General features: G+C 39.7%; 1 protein-coding gene across 4 annotated transcripts in view; it reads left to right on the top strand.

The window, feature by feature from the left end:
* fxr2 (FMR1 autosomal homolog 2) overlaps nt 1-18458 on the top strand; it is a 65112-nt gene that overhangs the window by 37569 nt on the left and 9085 nt on the right. For 2 of the 4 annotated variants that reach the window (XM_055156690.1, XM_055156692.1), the window contains 8 exons: nt 3730-3878; nt 3952-4045; nt 6012-6128; nt 6203-6373; nt 8547-8625; nt 10131-10255; nt 12711-12797; nt 17966-18188. In XM_055156690.1, coding sequence (XP_055012665.1) covers nt 3730-3878; nt 3952-4045; nt 6012-6128; nt 6203-6373; nt 8547-8625; nt 10131-10255; nt 12711-12797; nt 17966-18188 — 1045 coding nt within the window. The remainder of the gene's footprint in view (nt 1-3729; nt 3879-3951; nt 4046-6011; nt 6129-6202; nt 6374-8546; nt 8626-10130; nt 10256-12710; nt 12798-17965; nt 18189-18458) is intronic. The other 2 variants (XM_055156691.1, XM_055156693.1) reach the window with 1 other exon arrangement.

Below are 18458 nucleotides of genomic sequence, written 5' to 3' on the forward strand. Positions count from 1 at the left end.
TGGGACACTCATGATTTAGTTTTGTTTTACATGTCCTTTAGTTTAGTCGCTCTGTTCTTTTTCAGTATAAACTTACGTGACTTGATTTGACACAAAACTCGTTATATGTTCGTCTTATTTTGTAGTTTAGGTTATTTTGTGTACATATTTTAGACGACTTTTGTTTTACCTTTCACTTTCCTGTTTTTTTAATTATTACTTTTATTTATACCATTTTCCATCTTGGTTTGTGTTACGTCCCCGACCCGAGCGAGCTGGGTCCTAACATCTCCATTTTAAAAGACGATAGATGTTTAGAGAGGAATGAATCTCAAAGTTCAAGTAATTGCACAGCGCTACATCGGTCACAAATTTAAACATTAGAGATTATGCAGGCCACAAGGATATTTTTACAGTGTGGGTAAATGAGCTCATCTCTAATTACACCGTTTTAGTTTCTTATACTAACCCATTAACAGTTATGTTATTAATCGTGACTAATCCTCAAACTGAGAAAAAAAAAACAGACCAGCTCGCATTATCAGCAATCTGTGTGTCATTTGTTCATTTGTTTTTCAAAATAAAACCAAAAACAACAATTTTCACTTTCACTTCATTATTTGTCTTCAAAACCAAAATGAAAAAACAGATAATGATTCGTTTTTTAAAATTTTCAATTTTGTGTTTAAATGAAAAATGGAAAAAACAGATAACAGGACTGAACCAGGACTGAACCAGTCCTGGTTCAGTCCTGGTTTAGTCCTGGTTCAGTCCTGGTTCAGTCCAACATCTCGGTTTAAGTCATGTAAACAGGACCGGTACCGAGACCAGTTTGGTCCTGGTTTAGTCCTGGTTTAGTCCTGGTTTAGTCCTGGTTTAGTCCTGGTTTAGTCCTTGTTTAGTCCTGGTTCAGTCCAACTTCTCGGTTTAAGTCATGTAAATGGGACCAAGACCGATTTAGTCCTGGGATCAGTCCTGGGATCAGTCTTCGTTCAGACCTGGTTCAGTCGCACAGTAGTTCAGTCATAGTTCAGTCCTGGTTTAGTCCTGGTTTAGTCCAGGTTTACACCTGGTTTAGACCTGGTTTAGACCTGGTTTAGACCTGGTTTAGACCTGGTTCATTCCTCGTTCAGTCCGTAACAGGAAACGATCAATATCCATTTTTTCCATTTTTCATTTAAACACAGAATCAAAAACTGAAAAAGTGAATCATTATCTGTTTTTTCATTTTGGTTTTGGAGACAAATAATGAAGAAAAATAGTTGTTTTTTCATTTTCTTATTTTTGGTTTTATTTAGAAAAAGAAATGAACAAATGACACACGGATTATAAACCTTTAGTAGTATTTAGCTGGTCAGAAAAGCATGTTTTGTGTTTTTTCCTGGATGCCTGTTCTGTGTTGTACTTTGCCTTGTGCTGCATTAAGTTCTGTGACTTTTAACCTTTTCCTTTATGTAGCTCAAATTACACTTAAAGGTCTGTGTAACTTTTCTGGTTTGCCTGGAATGTTCCGCAGTATATCTATATCTTTCATTTATTCATATATGAATATAGGAATTACTAGAAATGCATCGCAAATAACGGACTCTCCATAGATCTGAGCTGTACTTTGACCAGGTGTACGGTGACCAGACGAGCCTATTTTCCCGGGACAGTCCCAGTTTTAAGCCCTGTGTCCAAACCAGTGATTTGTCCCATTTTTATACAAGAAATGTCTCTATTTTTGACCAATTTGATCCCTGCCAACAGTAAAAAGAGGCAAAAATTTAAAGTTGTTTGGGTAAAATACAGAAAAGCTGTTAAAAAAACGGACAAAAAACAAAGAAAATGTGACTATACTGACTCATGTTAGTCCCGAGTGCGTGACAGTTTTCCTTAATTACGCACTCGTTTCATAATTTTATTATTACAAACCACCAGAAAAACTGAGAATCTGTGTATCATTCGTTTTTCAAAATAAAACCAAAAATAAGAAAACAAAAAATTTACTATTTTCTTCATTATTTGTCTCCAAAACCCAAATGAAAAACAGATGATAATTTTTTTCAGTTTTTGATTTTGTGTTTAAATGAAAAATGGGGGGAAAAAAACGGATAACAGACTGAACCAGAACTGAACCAGGATTAAAAAAGGACTGATCCCAAACGAAGACTGAACCAGGTCTGAACCAGGACTGAACCAGGAGTTTCAGGATGGGCCCAGAGGTGCGCCCACGTAGACTGTTGAGTGACCAGGACCGCGACCAGGACCACGACTTGTTTTAGTCTTGGTTCCAGTCCTGGTTCCAGTCCTGGTTTAGACCTTGTGTAGACCTGGTTCAGTCCCGGTTCAGTCCTAGTCTTGTTTTAGTCTTGTTTTAGTCTTGGTTTAGTCTTGGTTTAGTCTGTTTTAGTCTTGTTTTAGTCTTGTTCAGTCCTGGTTCAGTCCTGGTTCAGTCCTGGTTCAGTCCTGGTTCAGTCCTGGTTCAGTCCTGGTCCGGCATCACAGTTTAAGCCGTGAAAACTGAAAAAACAAATCTTTAAAAAAAAAAAATTCCATATAGAAAAGAAAATAGTTGTCTTTTTCAATTTCTCATTTTTGGTTTTATTTTGAAAAACAAATGAACGAATGACACACGAATTAGGGGATGTCCCAGTTTGTTATTTTGAAAGTCTGGTCACCCTCTGCACACAACAGGATGTGTGCATTTCTGTAGTTGGGGACATTCTAGGCAAAACAGTTACATCAGCACGACGATGAGCAGCTGGGGAATCCTCCACCGGAAAAGTTACACAGTGCATCTTTAAAACTGTAAATGTCAAAAAGCACCTGTCATTTCCTCTTTAATTTGTACCAGAAACCTACTTTTGCACAGTTTTTACAACAGATTTATCAGGTTTGGAGTTTGTGTTCGTGAACATAAAATAACAAACTAATCACACACACAGTTAATATAATAATAATAATAATAATCTTAATTATAATAAGATTTTTGCCATTTTGGTAGCATGGTCCCTAACTGCCTCTACTTTAACTCATAGTTTTCTTTCACCAGTGTGTTGTGATAAATGTTCTTAATTATCAGTATTAAAGCCACGTCATGTAACTTTTTAGCGTTAAAATATACAAAAATAAAAGGCTATGTACAGTACGGAATAAAACCAACTGTATGTCCATGGAGAATGTTCCAGAATACGGTTTTAAGGAACATACTGCACCTTTTTAAAAAATATAATAAAAACAATATAATCTGTAAAGTTTATAATAATAAAAATAAAAATAGTAGTAATAATAAGAGTAATAATAAAAATATAAAATATAAAATAAAAATATAATAATATAATAATAATGATAATGTAAATAATGATAATTTAAAAAATACTATTATTTCCACTACTATTTAAATAATACTTATTTATTTAAATAATAATAATTTTATTGATATTTATTTATTTACTTATTTATTTATTTATTTATGTACTTATTTATTATTATTAGTAGTAGTAGTATTTTTATTAGTATCGGTATTATTATTATTATTATTATTATTATTTAGTATTGTATTTTATTTATTTTTATTAGTAGTAGTAGTATTTTATTATTATTTTTATTTTAGTATTATTAATGGTTTTTGATACACACATGGTTTAGCTAAAGATGAAAAGTGGGTTTCTGGTACAAAAGTGGCAATGACAACACCAACACCCACTCATGCTTTTTGTGATTATGAATAAAATAAACATTGTCTGGTGTTTCCTGTCCTCTCTCCAGTTCTACGTGATCGAATACGCCGCCTGCGACGCCACGTACAACGAAATCGTCACGTCAGAGCGCATCCGGCCCGTCAACCCCAACAGTCCCTCGTCCAAAAACTCCTTCCACAAGGTGCCCATCCCCGTACCAGAAGACCTACGAGACATGTGAGTTCCTGTTCCTGTCCCTGCTCCTGTCACTGCTCCTGTCACCCCCTGAGACTCTTGTTTCTGTCCACAGCTGTGCAAACGACAGCATCCACAAAGACTTCAGGAAAGCAATCGGAGCCAACTGCATCTTCTACAGCGCCCAGACACACGAGCTCATAGTGCTGGTGAGTGAGCGACGCCGGGATGTGGTGGACGGTCAGAGTGCAGGTTTTTTTTTTTTTTCGGGAGTTTTTATTCACTGATTTCATTATGCCACAGTTGCCACGTTTACATGAGAGCTTTAATTCCAAATAAAAATTAATTCCGCTTTAAAAAGACCACGTAAACACTTACTCCTAATGAAAATGATTATTCAGAATCAAACTTAATTCTGAAGTCAGGGTTCCCGCAGTGTCTTAAAAAGTCTAGTCTATGAATTTGGAAAATACCTTCAAAAGACTGGAAAACGACTTTTGGGTTTTTAAATTTGTGCAGTACTTCAATTCTCAGTATTGAATTTCTCCTCAAAATTTAATTTGTCAAGCACCATTATCTGGTTAAACAACGTCACTTAAATAGTTTTCAAGAATTTAGTTTTTCTTTGCCTGCAGTTCTATGAAATAGGCTGTGAAATAGGTATTAAGGCTCCATCCACACTAGTACATATTCGAGTAATTTTCGTTGTGGGTGCAGTGTTAGTTCACATTAATCCGATGGAAAACAGCTCCAGAGACGGAACGATCTGGTGCCTCCAGCTCCCACGAATTCATCTGAGTACAGATCTGATCTGGCACCGTGTGGACGCCTGAAAACACTGATACTCTGACATATGAGCTCTAGTTTCGTCCTTATTGGACCACGCCACTGTGACTTGCACCTTCCTGATTCTCTGGGTTTGTGACATCGGTCATGTGACGCTATTGCGGAAAACAGTTTAAACAAAACACAGACAAATAGGAGACAGTGGAGCTAGAACTACTTGGTAGTAGAAAAGATTGTTTTCACGCTTGCCATCTTCCTTGGCCTGAAAACAAGTAGCTGTAACTTCAGACACGGTGCTCCACTTCTTTGTTTTTACCGCCCATGTGACGTCGTGATGCCAGCCTAGTCATGTGACCATCATTTCAGGTGGTCTCGTGTTACTGTGTGGATCATGTCTGGACACACATCATTTCCGATATGGCGATTCATTTCAGTGTAAACATAACCTTAGTTTTTATATAAATGGTCTTGAAAAGCTCTTAAAAGACTTGAATTTAACTTGAAGAAACCTGTAGTAACTCTAAGTGGGTGGTTTATTCCAATTTTAAAGCCGTATTAATTTATTCCTTGATCACGTGCAGGTTTCTTCTTCCAAATAAAAATATTCCCATTCGTTCAGCACTTGCTCATTGTGTTGCCCTTCTGACGCGATCCGGACGATCCGGCTCCACCAGTCTTGTCTTCGGACTTTCCTCCACGTCTCTTTGGATTTGTAAGCGGGATGTGGGAGTGGGCTGAGGTAGAGCAGCCTCACACTCACTTTGTCTTCTTCCTCCCTTCTCCGACACTCTTCCCTTCAACGTGAAGCGTGATGAGAGAATTCTCCAGCTGCTGCGCAATTATGATTGGAACCACTGCGGGAAAAGTTTGGATCATGTTTGTGTCCGTGGCATAACGACAAACAGAGATCAGAAAAGCCAGTAGCAGCTGAAGTGTGTGTTTTCTTGCGGTCGACGTAAATGTGTTCGAACCCTTCCCCACCCCCAGACGCTGAACGGAATTAAATAAAGACAATTTAACGTGTTTTCCATGTAAACCTCAATTCGGAATTATTATTTCCACGTAAACTCGAAGGAGAATACTTTAATACCGAACTATTTAATTCAGAACAGTTAATTCAGAATTAAAAACCATCATGTAAACGTGGCCAGTGTTACAGGAGCCTTTATTTCTCTACTTGATGCAGTTCATTTTTTTTAGTAAATGTCTCTGTGTGATTTAAAATTAATATATAATGGCCCAGGAAAAATATTATAGCTGAATTCTTTGCTGTGTTCTGTACACATCCCTGACCTCAAATAACTGATCAGCAAAATGTTATTTCCAGACTGAAAATGTTGGCATATTTCTGTTTTATAATTGTTCTGGTTTGTCTTTTTTTTTCCCCAGTCGACAAATGAAACCACAGTAAAGCGCGCGACCCTTCTGAGCGACATGCATTTCCGCAGCATCCGAACCAAACTCATGTTAATGTCCAGAAACGAAGAGGCCACCAAACATTTAGAGGTGAGTACGCACCAAGACGTAAACTTGGCGTGAAGAGAAGTCGAATTTATTCCGTCGTCTCTCTGTGCTTTCAGACCAGTAAGCAGCTAGCGTCGGCATATCAGGAAGAGGTGCGGGTCAGGGAGGACCTGATGGGGCTGGCCATCGGCTCGCACGGCGCCAACATCCAGCAGGCGCGGAAGGTTCCCGGGGTCACGGCGATCGAACTGGAAGAGGAGAGCTGCACGTTCAGGATCTACGGAGAGGTAGGAAGACGTTTGGAAACATGTGCAGGACGAGTTGTGTAGTTCCCGACACTGGGCATGTTCTAAAACCGTGGATTGAGCAGCAGTGTCTTCAGAACCTGACAAAGCTTTCCAAGAGGGATGGGACTCTAATCGGGTCTTCAACGTCACTTACAATTATAATACACTAATTACTGTATTTTTCGGATTTTAAGTCGCACCAGCCAAAAAATATGTACTGAAGAAGAAAAAAACATATAAGTGGCAGTTTTTGGGGGGAAATTTATTTGATAAAATCAGACCAGGAAATGACATTTCTTGTTGAAGGTCAAGTTCTCATAAAAACAATAGAAGAAGAACAACAGACCGTTATCGACACATATGAACAGTTCTTCAGATAAACTATAACATAAACAACAGAACAGAAGAAGTTTACCAAACTCTCCATCTCACTCCAAATCACTAAATCCATTCAATTCTTCATCCTCGGTGTCACTTCTGAGCAACTCGGCCTCGACCTCCGGAGGTAAACAGAGCGCCGCTTCCTCTTCTTTGTCGCTGTCACCAGACTCAGGCCCCGTCCACACTAGTCAGTATTCGAGTCCTTTTCGTTGTGGGTGCAGTGTTCGTCGACATTAATCCGATGGAAAACGGCTCCAGAGACGGAAAGATCTGGTGCCTCCAGCTCCCACGAATTCATCCGAGTACAGATCTGATCCAGCACCGTGTGGACGCCTGAAAACACTGATACTCTGATGTAGGTCTGTGCACCGCGAAGTAATTCACCGCCAAAACGCTAAGAGACTAAAATATATGTCCATTCATATAAACGTGTGTGTGTGTGTACGACCTGCAGACGTATAATCTCTGAAAAGTTTCACATGAACCATCTCCAACACGACAGAAACTCAGAACAGACTCACCATCAGCAGAACATCCCTCTGTCACAGAAAGAACACTCATATTCCACTGAGCCGTGTCCATTAGTCCGACAGAATCTGAACCGCATCAGGAAACAAAAGCAAGCTGTATTTTTGAGCGCTCAGTTTATGCAAATTACCCATGCGGTTTTAAGTTTCATTTATGTAAAATGTAAACAAATGTGCTCAAAGCTGTGTGGATAGGGAAGGCTTTGATTGTGGACACAATTCGTTTCTGATACGGTAATTCGTTTCAGCGTAAACGTAGTCTCAGCATCAGTTCCAGTTCCAGGCTTTGTCCATCCATCCAGTGACTTCAGGAAAGTTTCTCTCTTGCTCCAAACTTTCTTTCTGCTGCTCGATTTCCGTTTTCAGCTGCAGATTTCACGACTCGCAGTTTGTAATCTGCAGAATCTGATTTTGTTTTTTAGGGCATTTGTGTTCAGTCTTCTCAGTCGTCTTTATAACTTTGTTTCAGTGTTAAATTGTTCAGTGGTGCAGAAGTAACGGTGCGATCGACTGTCATGACACAGACAGGACAGAGGCTCTTTCTGCAGGAGACATGCGCAGTAGAGCCAAGTGACAGTGGCACAGGCGGAACAGGAGCAGCAGATACTCACACACAAGACTAGAACCTCTCCACGCTTCACTCAAACATTTTAATATAGAAGTCGCACTGAAGTATAAGTCACAAACACCCAAACCACAAAAAAAGTGACACTTATAGTCTGAAAAATACTGTAGGAGTAGGATTATAATAAGCTGTACTTCTTCCTACTCTTTTTTTTTTTAGCATTACTTTGTTTATTTCTTTGTTAAATGTTCATGTTCTGAGAGTATGGAGACTATATTTTATGCCTTCATGCCTTTTTTAAATAAATGTTCAAATAAAAAAACTCTAAACTCTGTTCTGAAAGTCAAAAATCTCAGTGGGTGTGAGGAGGTGCCACACTGACAGAAAACACAGAAGTAAACCTTCACTTTACATGTTGAATTCCACCGCGTCCTGCAGCTTTCACGTCTCATTTTGCCCACATTGACACTTGGTATTCACTGCGGATATCTCAAAACATTTCACATATTCATTAGAGCTGCCCACATCTGCACGAACCAGGTTTAAAAGCATGTTTCCGATCGGCTTATTCCACAAACTGAATACGGGGCCGTTCAGGTCAAGGAGCGACAAAGTAAAACGCGATTCAACTGAAATGAAAACTGCATTCAGATCTTTAGTAATTTAAAACTCATTTGCTTTCTTTGTTTTTTTCCGGCAGACCCCAGAAGCCGTGAAACAAGCCAGAGAATACCTTGAGTTCAAAGAAGACTACTTTCAAGTTCCCAGAAACCTTGTCGGTAAGAGTCGGTCCACTCAGAGATCCAGAGTAAAACACGAGCGACTTTATAAACACCAGCGAAGATCTAATTAACTACTTGGTTTGTCTAATAGTCTCTACAGTAAATCGTTACCGTAATATCGAATTACACGTTAATTAGCCCTAATGAAGCATGAAGAAAAACTTTGCCATCACGCTGAAGCTTACAGCAACTGGGAAGCAAAACAAGCACTTCCTGATTATTGGTCAACAAAAGGATTTATAATTAGATTGACCTCAAGCTCTGTTTGTACAATATACCCCTGCACTTTTTGCTCAGATACATGGGGGAATAAATCTGGTACAAACCTTAAACATGCATGTATTTATGGAGTGAGAAAGCTTTCAGAAATATTTGTGTGCATACGAGAGAAATCCGTGCATTTTTGTCTGTAGTTGAGCATAAAATAAATATTCGTAAACTCTCGAGTGAGTCCAGTTGAACATAAAATGTGTTGTGCGTATATTATCCGTCTGAATACGATTTGAAAAGTTACGACGTCAAGAATTAGAATCACAAAATGAAAATTTACGATTATGATTTCTTCAGTACGAATATGAATTCACAGACAAGACTCGACTCGTCAGAAATACGTCAGAACTTCACAGGCGGAAGAAAAAAACGATTGAGATGCTGGATTTTTGTGCCGCATACGGACTGATCCCAGGACTGATCCCAGGACTGATCCCAGGACTGATCCAAGGACTGGGCTCAAACTGGGCTCAAACTGGGCTCAAACTGGGCTCAAACTGGGCTCAAACTGGGCTCAAACTGGACCCAAACTGGACCCAAACTGGACCCAAACTGGACCCAAACTGGACCCAAACTGGGCCCAAACTGGGCTCAAACTGGACTCAAGCTGGGCTCAAACTGGGCTCAAGCTGGGCTCAAGCTGGACTCAAGCTGGACTCAGTCTCAGGTCAAGCCTGGAGGTGCGCCCGCATAGACTGTCGGGTGACCACAGAAGAAAAGGGTTTAGTCCTGGTTTAGTCCTCTTTTAGACTTCTTTTAGACCTCTTTTAGACCCGGTTTAGTCCTCCTGGTTTAGTCCTCCTGGTTTAGTCCTCCTGGTTTAGTCCTCCTGGTTTAGTCCTGATTCAGTCCTCATGGTTTAGTCCTCGTTTAGTCCTGGTCTGTGTATTCGTGTTTGTACTGAAGAAAGCGTCATTGTACATTTTCATTTCATGATTGTAATTCTTGATGTCGCAACTTTTCAGTTTGTAGTCTGATGGATAAAGCACACACAACACATTTTATGTATGACTGGACTCATTCGAGAGTTTACGAACATTTATTTTATGCTCAACTACAGACAAATATGCACCGATTTCTCTTCTATGCACACGAATATTTCTGAAAACTTTTACTCCCTAAAACCACCTCGCCTCTGACCAAAACAGTCGTGATAATGATGTTTTCCATAATCAACCAGACAAACTTTTATATGACTTCTTTCTAATATTTTTTATTTTTTTGTATTTTAGGCAAAGTCATCGGCAAAAACGGCAAAGTCATCCAGGAGATCGTGGACAAATCGGGGGTGGTGCGCGTCAGGATCGAGGGGGACAATGACAAAAAGCTTCCCCGTGAGGAGGTAGGCAGCCAACAGGTGAATGAACCGCTCGGACAGCCCCTGGTCTGTACCTCCTCCTCTTCCTCCTCTTCCTCCTCCTCCTCCTCCTCTCCTTCCTCCTCCCACAGCCGCATGTCCGTGTCCCCCTTGCTGTCTGCGCTGACACACTTCTGCTCTGCTTGCCTTGTCGCTGTCGTCGTCCCCCGTGCTGTTCGTGTCAGTCAACATGGCAGCACTTGTGTTACTCACTTTGTTCAATGCCTCTGGTTTGCACAATAGAAAAATTATAAAACGCTGCGTGTCTGGAACCACTAGGCAAACATTCAAAACATGTACGTGGAAAAATATGGAATTTACGAGAAAAGACTTTTAAGTAGTACCATTTAATAAAAAAAAAAAAACTCACTCAAACTGCATGTTTTTACTGATTGGCTGTAGACGTCACAGTTTAAAAAGTCGTAACTATTTGACGACTGAACACTTCTCAACCACCTGATTGTCTCCGTGGAGATGTTCTCGCTTTCAAGGAATGTTCCAAAGTTCCCACAGTCATGGAAATCTTTAAAAGTCACAGAAGTTTTGTAAATTCAATGAAAGTTTTAGAAAAATTTGGGGATTTTAGGGTCTGTTTACATAAACGACAAAATATTTTATGGGAAGTGCCTATCATTTAGACGGTGACGGCGTTTTTGGGGCTTAAAAACGCAAAAATCTGAAACCACACTCCAGAGTGGAAAAGTTGAATACGTTCCGTCGTAGTGTTTCCGTCTACACTGCCCAAGACGCAAAACTCTGGTCAGATCTGCTCAGGTCACATACATCACCACCGAGCCAGCCTGGCATGTATACACAATCGAATTCCGCACACTTTTGCGTCACCGTATACACGCAGATCTCCTCCCGAAAACGCTCGTCTAAACACGGAATAAAAAGTGAAGACGCGACGCCACTTTTACGTCTTCTGTTCAGACCGTCGTCATATAAACGTAGCCTTAGTATCTTTTTCACGCAGCTCCAGCGTTCTGTTAAGTTCATTAGACCAGTAGTGTCAAACTCAAATTCACACAGGACCAAAATTAAAAACTGGGTCTAAGTCGTGGGTCAAACTAAATATTTGTAGCAAAATTTCAACACCATCTGCATGTTTTCTCTTCTTTCGAGATATGTAATGTTAAACCTTTTCTTATTGAAAAAATGTTAAATGATGAGTTTTGCTTTAACACTGAATCCAGAACAAGCAGAATATAAAATAATAACATTTTAAATAATGTCAGGAGGATGAACCAACACAGACACAGAGAGAGCAACAGTGGACCTCAGTCTGTTGTTCATCTCCACTTAAAAGCCACGGGACACTCATTTGAGGACAGCGAGGTACAGATTTTAGTCAGAGAAAAGAACTGGTTTGAGAGGGGAGAGAAAGAAGCCATTTTTGTTAAGAAATATAATCCTTCTCTAAACATAAATGGACTCAGACACCATCTCTCTCCTATTTACAACTCCATCCTCAAACCTAAATCAAAACAAACAAGAGAACAACAGGTGGAGCCAGGTCAGGTCCAGAGGTGGAAGCTCCATTATGGCCATGAATTATGTTAATTAGACCCCACATCCTGTCAATAGGCCGAACCAACTAACAGAAACTGTAAACAAGTAGGTGTGTTAGTTTCAGAGTAGTTTCAGTGTAGTTAGCTCCTCCCTGCAGACAGATATAAGGAAGTGTCCACTAGGGTTATAACTTTTTGAACTTTTTTTTTTCCAAAATCAAAGTCCTGCATCATGATGTGATGAACTTTTTGGTATAATTGAAGAAACCAAACTCCATTTTCAACACTCTTTTAAAAAAGTCCCCCCGAAATAAAAAACACATTAAATACACTTTACAGCCGATGATATGAAATGTGAAACCGTGCTAACTTATCACAAGGACCATTACAAGTCAATTGGACTGAAAGTGGATCAGTAATAAGTTGTACTGTCATCATAATATACTGGAGTTTCACTTTCTGTTCTTGCTTTGACTTTATAAACCATTCGATTCATCGTCGCTAACAACACTGACAATCATCATTTTTGGACTTTTAGTGGCCTATTTTAAATGATCTTTACCCTGATTATGTGTTTTGTTCCTGTGTTATTAAAGAGAAAATTGTCTTTGGTTATTTTATGATTGAACAGATATTAACTTTCTAACAGTTTTATTCTGGTTGTTGCTTTGCCAAAACTTCATTTTTCGTCTGGGGGACTTTTTTCAAAAATATGACCAACTGAAGGCCAATTCCTTTCATTACTAGCAAAAGTTCATCAAAATATGATACAGGGTATAGAGGTTGTAAAAAAGTTATAACGTCTTCAACCAAACTAACTTTTGTCCACTCCAAACTGATTTTTCTCCTCACCATGTTTCTCAAAATGGAAAACGACTTGAAATCTGTGTGTAGACTTCACGTAATTTGTGATTACGTTGACTAACAATCTCTCTTGTCTCCAGGGCATGGTTCCGTTCGTGTTCGTGGGCACCAAGGAGAACATCAGCAACGCTCAGGCCCTGCTGGAGTACCACGTGTCCTACCTCCAGGTTCGTCCGCCTCGCCACAAGAGGGCGCCGCTTACTCCCCAAACCGCACCTCAATTTACCCCAAAACTTAAAATCACACAACAGTTTCTTTAAATACTTTTAGAGCACTCGTTTTTTTCTTCTCTACACCTGTCTCCTTCTATGATCAGAGCTGCTGAGGGTGCCACATTTTGCCCTTACCTCATGCGCTTTTATAAATAACCCGTGCCGTTTGTAGGCTCGGGGGGTAGATTCCTGAGTTTAGATTACCGGCTATCAGTGGAGGAGGGAGGGGGCTTCCATAAATACCCCTCGCCTCACTTCCTTCTCACCCCGGAGCTGCAGCTGTCGCGGGGTGAGGCAGCTGCCGAGGTGAGAGGCTCGGATCAAACTTGCTGCCTGTGCACTGCCGCGGCGTGGTTTACGAGGAAGTTGCCTCTCCAATTATTTCCAAATGGTCGCCTCCCCCGGACTCTAAACCGGGGGATTTAGAAAGAGGTCAAATCATGTAACAAGTGTCCAGAAAGTGGGAGTTACTCTAATGTTGTTCTGGATAAATCTAAGGCCAATGTTTCCCAAACTTCTTTTTCTGGGGAACCATATTTTAAAAGTCACAAACCTTCGCGACCAAAGTCAATAAAAGACATTCGTAAATCACAAAATAAAGCTGGATTGGAGCATTATTGAACATTAATGAGGATATTTTATTGTTGACTGAGTGATCGTGTCGCTGAACAATTAGTATTACTCAAGTTTTAAACAAAGAAAAACAGAAATTGAAGCAGAAATAAAAGGATCCATAAGTCAACTATTTGGAAATTAAATAAAGGCCAAAATATTCAATTGAAGCAGCAATATTGGAACAAAATAGTCAAAAAACAAAACAAAACAAAAAGAAATGATAGAAATGATACAAAAACATTAATCCATGTGTCATAAGTTGATTAGATTTTCAAAATAAAATAAAACAAAAAATAAGAAAACAAAAAAACAACAGTTTTCTTCATTATTTGTCTCCAAAACCAACATGGAAAAACGGATAACGATTGTTTTTTTTTTGAGTTTCCGATTTTGTGTTTAAATGAATGGTCCTGGTCAGCTTCTGGTCTGATCCCGGACCTGGTTCATTCCTGGTTCAGTCCAGGTTCAGTCCGGCATCGCAGTTTAAGTCACGTAAACGGGAAACGGTCGTTATCCGTTTTTCCATTTTTCATTTAAACACAAAATCGAAAACTGAAAAAAACGAATCATTATCCATTTTTTCATTTTGTTTTTCAGAAAATTGTTGTTTTTTCATAAATTTTCATTGTTATTTTTGGTTTTATTTTGAAAAACGAATGAACGAATAAGACACGGTTTAACATGTCTTAACATTTCAACATTTCTAGTGAGATAGTTGGACCTGTCTGTGTTTTTATAGCGTGTTCAGTCCGGGTGTAGGAGGAGCAGCATTCAGTCTGTTTCTGTGCTTTGTCTTAATTTTGTGAGCACAGAAAATCCAAATTCACACACTTACCTATATGTAGTAGTGAAAGGAATAAGCATAGAAATACTGGACATGATATTGTGACAAAACGCTGATCCAGAATGACGATAAAATCACAGATCAATGTTTACAACTGTAGATTGCAGAGCCACAAGGCGACGCAAAAAAATAAAATCTCTTGCGACTCACCTGAGGATCATGACCCAGTCTTTGCGAAACAATGCTCAAGGCTCTTCCTTTAAGTAAACCTTAAAGTTCTGTACAATCAGTCAAAAAGCTTGGCCAAAATGTACAATGTAAACTGTAAATGGTTTAAAAGTAGTGAAATTATCTGTCCATGCAGCAAGAACATTTTACTTTACAAGTTAACTTAAAATAAACGAACTCTAGACTAGGATTAATCATCTCAGAACTAGTAAATAGATTAAAAATGTGAAAACAAGATGAATAATAACCTGAATCTTTGCCAGATCAGAGAAATTTGCAGTGTGGTTTTCCGATTCTGGAATACGGCGGTGCAATGATGATATTTATTAATGAATGGTGAGATGAACGATGGGATGAATGAGGTACAGGTGGCTGGGTTGAGACTCAGGGTTGGGGCTCCGTATCGATCAATCAGTTGGCCCAGCTGGTGCGGGACCCCTCCTTTTGTAGATGTCTTATAGCTGAAAGACAAGATTGAGATGATGGGATAGGCTGCTACAAATAGGCTTCTGGGAAATTCGAGGTGTGGTCGAGGTGAGCTGTGGTTCGTTGGTGAGAAGGAGGAGAGGGAGGTCAAGGCGTTGTCCTGCTCCTGGATCTCAGTTAATCATATTAACCCCGGACGTACGCTCTGCGATATTTTTGATTGTTTCACTCAGCCCCAGCTCAGGGTTTTAAAAGTTCACAGCTCACGATTCATGTTCTCACACTTTACGAAAGACCTAGAACAGGGGTGCCAAACTCATTTTGGTCCGGGGGCCGTATCCAACCGACTTTGATCCCAAAGGGGCCAGATCAGAAAACTCATGTCATATAAACCCCAAAAATAACAATAAGTTCAAATATTTGTGCAGAGAAATACAAATCTCTTACTGAAATCTTTTTTAATTGATGAATTCTTTCTTTTACAAAATGTTATAATATTATGAACAACCTGAAACTTTAAGAAAAATACCATTTCAACACAATATTTTAACATGAACTTGTTTAACATGAACTTGTATAATTAGAAATAAGTAAGTTTTTCTTGTAAAATCCTGCACTTGGCTCCACTTTTCTCATTTTTGACATTTTTCTGATGAGGGTTTCACGGTCAACAGTCGAAACGATCGTCCTTTAAGAGCGTTTGGAAAGAGACAAGTCTTCATTTATGCTGCTCTGGTGGGAGGGGCCACGTACAGAGACGCTGGAGACGCTGCTGTGATAAACACCACAGAAAATTAACAAGATTTTAATAAAAAATAGAATCAAAATATTTTAGTAGAAAATCAGCCGAGGGCCGATTAAAGGTCTTGGAGGGCCGGATCTGGCCCCCGGGCCGCATGTTTGACACCTGTGACCTAGACAGAGCGAAAACCCTCACAAGAGTCGACTAGATTTCACACAGGTTTGATTTTCTTGCGACCTACGATTGCTGATTGGGAGCTGGTCGTGAGACATTAGTCGGTTCTCGTTACCCCATGTTTACTACACGAAGCACGACGCATGATTGAAAACCCCCAAAAACAGTCGCACGAGTGAAAAATCGTCTCAAAAAGCGCCAAAAATTGCACATTGTACACCCGGCCTTACTCCACATAGTGATACAAAATGAGATGTTTCAAATTGCACTGAACGAATTCGATCTTGATGGAAAGCAGGTCTCATTATTTTCGCTCTAACTTGAAGTGTTCTAAGATTTAAATATATGGGCAGTACAAATTTACTTTTTTTGAGACATTTTAAGCATTGATTTTTTTTTTTTTTCTCCTCCCGAATCAATACTTTTTGATACCTCAGTCACTAGTGTGTGGGCTGGATGCCAAGGAAAATTTAAGTTTGTGAAGAGTGAATAAAAATGACTGCAATTATGAAACTTTTTAGAGCAAGAGTCTCCAACCTGTAACTCCGTAGAAACATGTAGCTCGCCAAGACATTTCTGAATAACTAATATTTGATTAATTGTCACTGCAAATCTCTCATTTAGATGTCTGACTTTGTGCACTGATAAATGGGTAATGGTTTATGTTTCATAGACATCTAACTCTGCCCAGTGGCGGAGTTTGCAATTTGGGGGCCCTAGGCGAACTTGAGTTTGGGGCCCTCACTATAATACACAGTTTTTGTTTTTGTTTTTTTTGTTTGTTTGTTTTTTTAATATATACACTACCAGTCAAAAGTTTTAGAACACCCTAATTTTTCCAGTTATTTATTGCAATTCAAGTCCAATGAAGAGCTTGAAATGGTACAAAGGTAAAAACTGAACAGACAGAGGTTAAAAAAAAAAAAAAAGATAAATGAACAAAACACAAGTCCAAGCTCTGCCAAAACCACCTCAGGAAAAAAAACAAGATGGTAAAACTTGAAAACATGTGTGTCCAGCAGCACAGTGTCTAGAGTTAAACCCCATCGAGCTGGTTTGGGATGAACTGGACAGAAGAGTGAAGCGACCGACAAGTGTCACACATTTATGGAAACTTCTGCAACAGACTCGGGAAGAACTTTCTGCCACGAGTGAGTTCAGCTGTTCTATCTGCCAAAGGTGGACACACACGTCAATCTAAAGTTTAAAATATGTTTTGGTCAACAGTAAAAAAGCTAGAAAAAGTGTGGTGTTCTAAAACTTTTGACCGGTAGTGTCTGTTATTACCCCATTGTTCTTGAGACATTGACATCTCTATTTATTTGAATTATGGTGGATTGGAAACTTGTCTTATTAGTTCAGTCGCCTACTGGAGTACTAGTACAATTACATTTTTGTTTACATCCATTACATTTGATTATTTTTTTTTTTCTTCTTATGGTTATTGTTTAAAGCTACTCTCATTTAATGTCATATTGAGAGAAAATCAAATTGCTCTGAGGCCTCTGCCATTAGTGGCACTGAGGGAAATTAGTTGGGGGGGCCCCTCTAGGTTTGGGGGCCCTAAGCAGCCGCCTACTTTTGCCTAATGGTAGCGCCGCCTCTGACTGTGCCCCATTTAAGTCTCGCAGCGGCTTTTATACTTTCTCATTTTCTTGCAGCAGCTAAAATGAGCAGCTCTCTGCGTGTCTCTCTCTCGCATTTTTGTTTTGTAAATGTAGCTCACCGGAGGAAAAAGGTTGGAGACTCTTGTTTTAGGGGCTTTACCGGCACCTAATGGTAGAATTATGTCACCACAACTTAATTCTCGATCGGAAAAAGTTCAGCCGTAACTTGTTTGAAGTTATTGTAAGCATTTCCCATCAGTAAAAGGCAAGGCAAGTTTGTTTTGCAGCACAATTCATACACAAAGTCATTCCAAGTGCTTTATAGAATAAGATATACATTAAAATCACAATACAGATAAATCAAAACACAAATAACCATCATTAAATTAAAAAGAGCCATTATATATTCATTCATATGCAGCCGAACTGAACTGTTTTGAAAATATATTTAACTTTAACCAAATGAAATATGGTGAGGCTGGTGACACTTGGTTAACCCTCGTGGAAAACTCCGGTTACATCTCTTCTTTCCCGGCGTTGCTCGCAGGAGGTGGAGCAGCTGCGCCTGGAGCGTCTGCAGATCGACGAGCAGCTGCGTCAGATCGGGGTCGGCTACAGAGCTCCCCCCAGTGGCAGGAACAGCGGCCCCGGAGGCGACAGGGAGAAGGGCTACCTGACCGACGAGAGCAGCAACTCCCTCCACACCTCCCGCACCTACGGAGGCAGAGGCAGGGGACGCCGCACCAACAACAACCAGTACTCCGGATACGGTGAGTGTGAGGGCCAGACGTTTGTGAAGCCGTAGATGTGACGCTTTGTGCAGCTTGTTCCGACTTTTAAAATGCCTCAAAAGTGAAATAAATCCACAAGTGCAGTTCAAAACTCTTTACTGAGGATATATAATTGTGCAAAAAGGGAATTTTAACAAGTAAAAGGGCGACAGGACGTCAAAAAACTGTTTGGCTCCACACTTGCATGACGCACCTCCAAATCCACTTTATTTTCTACTTTATTTAGTTACTCTAAAACTCTATTGATTA

Source organism: Boleophthalmus pectinirostris, unplaced genomic scaffold, assembly GCF_026225935.1.
Source record: "Boleophthalmus pectinirostris isolate CB_2022bp ecotype Guang Dong unplaced genomic scaffold, ASM2622593v1 HiC_scaffold_20, whole genome shotgun sequence".
Classification (NCBI taxonomy): Eukaryota; Metazoa; Chordata; class Actinopteri; order Gobiiformes; family Gobiidae; genus Boleophthalmus; species Boleophthalmus pectinirostris.